At 30.4% G+C, this 6,110-nt stretch overlaps 1 protein-coding gene across 1 annotated transcript; it reads left to right on the top strand.

Annotated features, from left to right (window-relative positions):
* The first annotated feature begins 4,803 nt into the window (after positions 1-4,803).
* On the top strand, positions 4,804-6,110 carry LOC134831212 (trimethyllysine dioxygenase, mitochondrial). The gene is made up of 2 exons (XM_063844883.1): positions 4,804-5,044; positions 5,103-6,110. Exons 1-2 carry the CDS (start codon positions 4,852-4,854, stop codon positions 6,002-6,004), a joined length of 1,095 nt encoding a protein of 364 aa, XP_063700953.1. The 5' UTR covers positions 4,804-4,851; the 3' UTR covers positions 6,005-6,110.

Here is a 6,110-nt window from a genome sequence, read left to right as displayed (position 1 = left end):
TCAATTTTGATGAATTTTCAATTTTTCAATTTCAATTTTTATTATTTTACCCAATTGGATTTTTGACTTTTGAAGTGGGGCATGAGACAGAAAAATTGAAAAAATTTTGGAGCGGGCTAAATTAAATATATAAAGATTAGAACAACAAAATTACTTTTAGTTAGTGCATTTGGAGCAAATTCAAAAAGAATTTATTTCAAGAACAAATTAATTTTTAAAAGCGTATTATTTTTCAAACGGACTTTTTGTCATGAAATTCTATTTGTCAACGCTTTTAAGTTAAAATTTTATGTCTTTAAAGCAACTTCCGTCTTTAACCATTTCATCCACAAATTAAACATGACTGCTTCTTCACTCACAATAAATCAACGTCAAAATGGATATTTTATGTCTTATTTTTGTAAGTTATTACTTATGACGATGGCTTTAGGGTTGTAGCATTGTACACTATCGTTGTTAAATTATCATTTGTTTGTTCGTGGTTTGCCCATAAACTATTATTATAGTGGTAGTAATTGCTAACTAATTGTAATGAATTGCATTTAAAATGGTGTGTTGCAATCTAGATACCTTTTGATGGTAATCTTGCATTTGGCAAACAATAAATTTTGAGTGTGTGCGTTTAAGAAAATATTTACTGCAAATCACTTACTTTTGGGATATAAATCAAAAATAAGCGGATTGATGTGTCTGTGTTGTCTTTGAAACACATGTTCACGTGAAGATGATGATGATGAACATACATTATTGTAGCAACAAGCAAGTGGTGCATATAATTTTCGAGTGTATGAGCCTGTAAAGTAGCATTAAAATGTAATCCAATTTAATGCAGTGACTTTTATATCGCAGTTGTACAAGAATAATATAACAACAACACTCTATGTAGTCTGGTGAGCAAGTGCATTTCAATATTATTATTATTATTATCAGAATCTGCATATCGGCATTAACATCGATTTAGCAAAATGTCGTTCAATAAGGTGCCTGATGTAAAATTATTGTCATAACGAATAGATGGAAAATACTTTTTCATGCGTAAAAATTGGATAAAAATTGCTGCCTCGTGTGCTCAGTTTAGAGTTTCACAAAAAAATGTTCCTATTATATATCTGTTCAATACTACTTACTGTCAAATTTGACGACAAAAACACATTTTGTATTGATTTTTTTTCTCTCTGAGCAATGCCAACAAATAAAAAATGTAATCGAAATGATGAAAGATTCAAGAAGTAAATATTACACGCGATTTTTCTGTCTACATGTATTGTTCGATTTTTTCTGAATCAGTGACAATAATGCATGTACGCAATATATACTACAGCAATACAAATTTAACGAATTGAACGAACTTTCAAATATTTATCCTGTTACACGCGTCATCGTAACTTGGCAGCGACAATAAAACAATCGCAAAAAAGGAGAATCAATGAATATAAAATCTGTATACAGACCTTTTTTCCACTAGCATCTTGGCAAGGAAGCGGAAATATGAAAAAGAAAGAGAACTGATGATTTCCTGTAACATGAAGAAGAAGAAGTAAACGGAAAACGTACCGACTTGTAAGATTTTTTTTTTGTTTCTTGTGTCATCTGGCGCAATGAAACATCCTTTTACATTTCAATGAGCAATGTCAATGGCTACTTGACTTTGCACTGAAAATGATGTCCCTGAGTTTTTTTTCATGTTGTTCCGCTGAGGTGTAAAAAGTACTAAGATTGAAATGACAAACTTTTTATGGGAAAAAAATAGTTCTTGACAAATTAAAAAATTTTCAATATTAAATATTCATAGAAAAATATTGTGGCATCACAGGCATTTCCTGAGTGTCTGCTTCGGTTCCATGAATAATAATTTAATTAAATTCAAATTAATTTATATGCTTATGATAAAACGGAAGAGTATATGTGGGTGAGTTTGTTCCTCTAGAAAATTATACTGTGCAAGAAAAATACTCTTAATTTAATTTAATTTCATTATCACACTGTATTTGAGTCTATGGTTTCACAAGATTTTCAGGATATTTAATTATGAGCGTCCATTTAATTTTATTTTTCATTAGTTTGTAGTTTTTGTTGTACCATTGCGGTGGTGCAATGCGCGTTGACCCAAGTTTTGATGAAGATGAAAATATTTTTTTATTTTTTCATAATTTTTTATAATCATGCATTAAAGAGAAATTTAATTTAATCATTTGAACAGGTGTTAAGAATTCATCTTTTTAAGATTTTTTTGTTCTTTAATACACAAACGATGATTCGGGATTTTTTTTAAAGCAAACTCTTTTTAAAGAAAAGAGAAATTGGCGAAAAGAACAAAAACGATCATGTATAAAAAATATAAACAAAAACAATTTGTGGAAATAACAAAACCTAAAGAATTGTAAACAAAAAAAAAAGTGAAAATTGTTTTCGTAACAAAAATAAATAAATAAACAATATCATCTTTCTCATAATAGATTAGGTAGTAAATAATTTAGAAAATTGTTGATGACATCAACAAATCGAAGAAAAGGTACTCATTCTACCTTTTTTTGAAAATGACATTGAGGGACCCTTTTGATAATTATGTATTTTAAACTGTAAATTGAATTTATTTTTTTTTGTTTAGGAAACCCCATTTTTTTAATTTGTTGTCCCTTTGCTCATTTTGAAAAGACGGAATGCGACAAAAATATTTTTAAAAAATTTTGTACCCTTTTTAATAATACTTTTTAAACTTTAAAAAAAGTTTTTTACGAAAATCAATATTTTGAAAATAGTTTTTGAAATATATTTCTATTACATTTAAAATTTTTTAATTATTTTTTCAGTTTAAATAAAAATAAGAAAAATAAATAAAAATCATTACTAATTAATTAAATATAATAAAAATAATTTATAAATTACAAAAAAACGGTCAAAAATGGTGATTTCATATGAAAAAATATTACAAAATATCTTTTTTATTTCTTTTTTGGAATAAAAAGTTTGAAATAAGTTTAGAGCGACCTATTAAAATATTTTCTTTTGTGTCTTGAAATTTTTTCCGAAAAAAAATCCTGAAACCAAGGAAAAAAATTTGCATTTTACAGTGAAAATACAATAATGACACAATAATCTTGAGTTAAACAAAATTTTTAGATAACATTGTTACAAACGGTGCGAGCTGATCACTTTTATGCTCGAAGTAGTTGAAGAAATGCAAACCAAAATAAGCAGCTAATTTGCATAAGCGTTGTTTCTCCACTACATCGCTTTACTTCTATTTGTATATTGCATGCAACTCAACTGTTACTACGAACAACTTTTGAGAAAAAGTCTGAAATGACAAGTACATGCACTTATTTTATGCAAATTTTATTTATTTTCACAACTAAAAGGGAGTAAGCAAATTGTCTGCCAAAGTGTTGTTAGGTCCTACAATGTCGAGCAGCAGCAGCAGCTTGCTTAGTTAGAAAAACAAGATTAAATTTATTCAAAAAATAACACACAAAATGTTTACTTGTTTATTCGGAGACTCTTTTTTTTTCTCATTGCGCTCTGCCGTTGATGGCTGAATCCGAGACAGGTGTAGGTCTGAAGTGCCTTTAACTTACGAGTACAGCGAGAATTATTGTCTATTAAATAAAATATAAAAAATTGAATATAATTAGGGGAAGCCCTCCCAATTTGATCCTCTTATACATCTGACTTCAACTGACTACAATGAAACCCGCGCGATAGTGATGAAAGTAGAGCAATAATAATCTTCATCGTAATAATAAATGAAAATGGAGGGAGAAGCATTTGAAAAGACGGAAAAATTATGCAAAATTTAATGCTATTACCCAGCACCAACTCGCACACAACAGAAACTTACCCGCTGTCATCGTCTTCGTCGTGGTATCTACATTTTCATAATAACAACAATAATGATAATTATAGACATATAGAAATGGTAAGCACGACACACAGCAATAAAATTAAATTACATTAAATATTCAAGACATTTCGTGCAAGAAAAAGGCTTGTAGGTATTTGTTGTGCCATTTAATTTTTTTTTGTCTCTGCTCTTTCCCGACAATGACGACCTTTTTCCATGTCATATCATCTCATTTGGTGTAAGGCAGCATTGGCAAAACTATTGTGTGGCAGCAATGAAGAAATTATCTAAAAAACATTATAGTTTAACAACATTAGAATAAGACATTCAACTTGCGCGCATTTCAGCAACAAATACGAAAAAATATATACGAGACTACGGTCATATATATATACGGTCAGTTTTGTGTTTTAGGTATCCTGTAGAAAATTTAAAAACCTTGGAGTACCATACAAATTTTGTGAAAACTAAAAATTGATCGAAATTCTTGGAACTTTTATTGTGAAAAGAACAACTAAAATATTTGTATTTTAGATACAAAAAAGTGAACTACAAAAAATAAAATATAATGAGATTGTGCTTTTCTCGCAAACGCCCTTTTGTTTTGTGAAAAAAAACTAAAATAGAAACTTTTATTATATGTTATGAAGGAACATTCAGTTTATTTACTTAAAATTTTTATTTTTCTTTAAACTCTCTTATATCTTTCAATTTGTTTTACAGAAAAAATTATGAGGATTGTAAAAAAAAATAATTATATACATATTGCGATAGGATGAATGAACGATACTGATCAAAGTTTACAATGTTTTACAAATGTGTGTACACGTAATAAAATAATCGCTCATGAGATAACGCATTATCTCATTTATAAAAGATCACTATCTGCTCTTTCGAACAATTCAAAAGTCATCACACTCACTCAAATTTATTTTTAGTCTCAGTTGTTTGTCGGATTTCAAACAAAATAGACCTGTTCTTGGATATTAATCGGCATAAATTGGGCAAAAATGGCAGATTTTCTAGAGATTCCATACAATGAAAGCAATATTCGTGTGAATTATTATTGGTTAAGAGATCATTGTCGTTGCGAAAATTGTTATGACAAGAGTACGTCACAACGAAAATTTAACTTTATGGAAATCAGCTTGGATATTCGGCCAAAAAGTCACGTAGTTGAAAATGGAAAATTAATTGTTACATGTAAGGTTGTTTTTATATTAAAAATATTTTTTTTATTAATTTATTGAAAATATTTCAGGGTCTGATGGTCATCAATCTTCATACGATTTGGAATTTCTTTATAAATATCAATATCATGTGCGGCTTCCGGCTTACAAAACATCCAAAGAAATTTTATGGAACCAGTCAAGTATTCAAGAATTAAATTACGCGAGAGTGGATGTAGGGGATCTTTTAAAAAGTGACTCAACCGTTCGAATTGTTCTAGATAGCTTGATAAAATATGGCGTGGCTTTTATTGAAAATGTTCCAGCGACAGAAAAAGGAACTGAAACTGCGATAACCCGGCTTTTTCCAATAATGAAGACGTTTTTCGGTGAAATGTGGACATTTTCCGATACAAAAGATCACGATGACTTTGCCTACACTAAAAACTTTTTGCCCGCGCACAATGATAACACTTATTTTAACGACGCATCTGGCTTACAAATACTTCATTGCATTCAGCATGACGGAAAAGGCGGTGAAAATCTTGCTGTCGACGGATTTTACGTACTTCAACAACTCAAATCACTGCATCCTGAAACTTACGATCGATTGTGCAATGAGTACCAAGTGCCGTCGGAATATATCGAACCGGGACGACACCATCGGTACACTGCTCCCGTTGTAAAAGTAAATTCCTTGACTGGCTGTCCAGAGCAACTGCGATTTAATATAAATGATCGTGCGGTATTGGACACGATTCCCTTGGAGAAAATGCAACAATTTTACAAAGACATGCATTTGCTCGGGGGACTCATACAAAGTAAGGAGAACGAATGGTGGTTCAAACTAAATCCAGGCACGGTTTTCATATTTGACAATTGGCGAGTGTTGCACGGCAGACAACAATATACGGGTAAAAGAGTCATGTCTGGCTCTTATGTGTTGCGAACAGAATTTTTGAGTGCAGCAAGAGTTGCCGGTGTTATCGAGTAACGACGGAGGAGACACACTGAAAAGTCTTCTTACCCAAAAATAATCTAGATAATAAAAGTTTTTCTGGTACTTACCGAACCCATATGATACTTTTCTGCATCAAATC

Source organism: Culicoides brevitarsis, chromosome 2 (assembly GCF_036172545.1).
Source record: "Culicoides brevitarsis isolate CSIRO-B50_1 chromosome 2, AGI_CSIRO_Cbre_v1, whole genome shotgun sequence".
Taxonomy (NCBI): Eukaryota; Metazoa; Arthropoda; class Insecta; order Diptera; family Ceratopogonidae; genus Culicoides; species Culicoides brevitarsis.
Note: the sequence above shows the minus strand (reverse complement) of the source record. Positions and strands in the feature narration are given on the sequence as shown.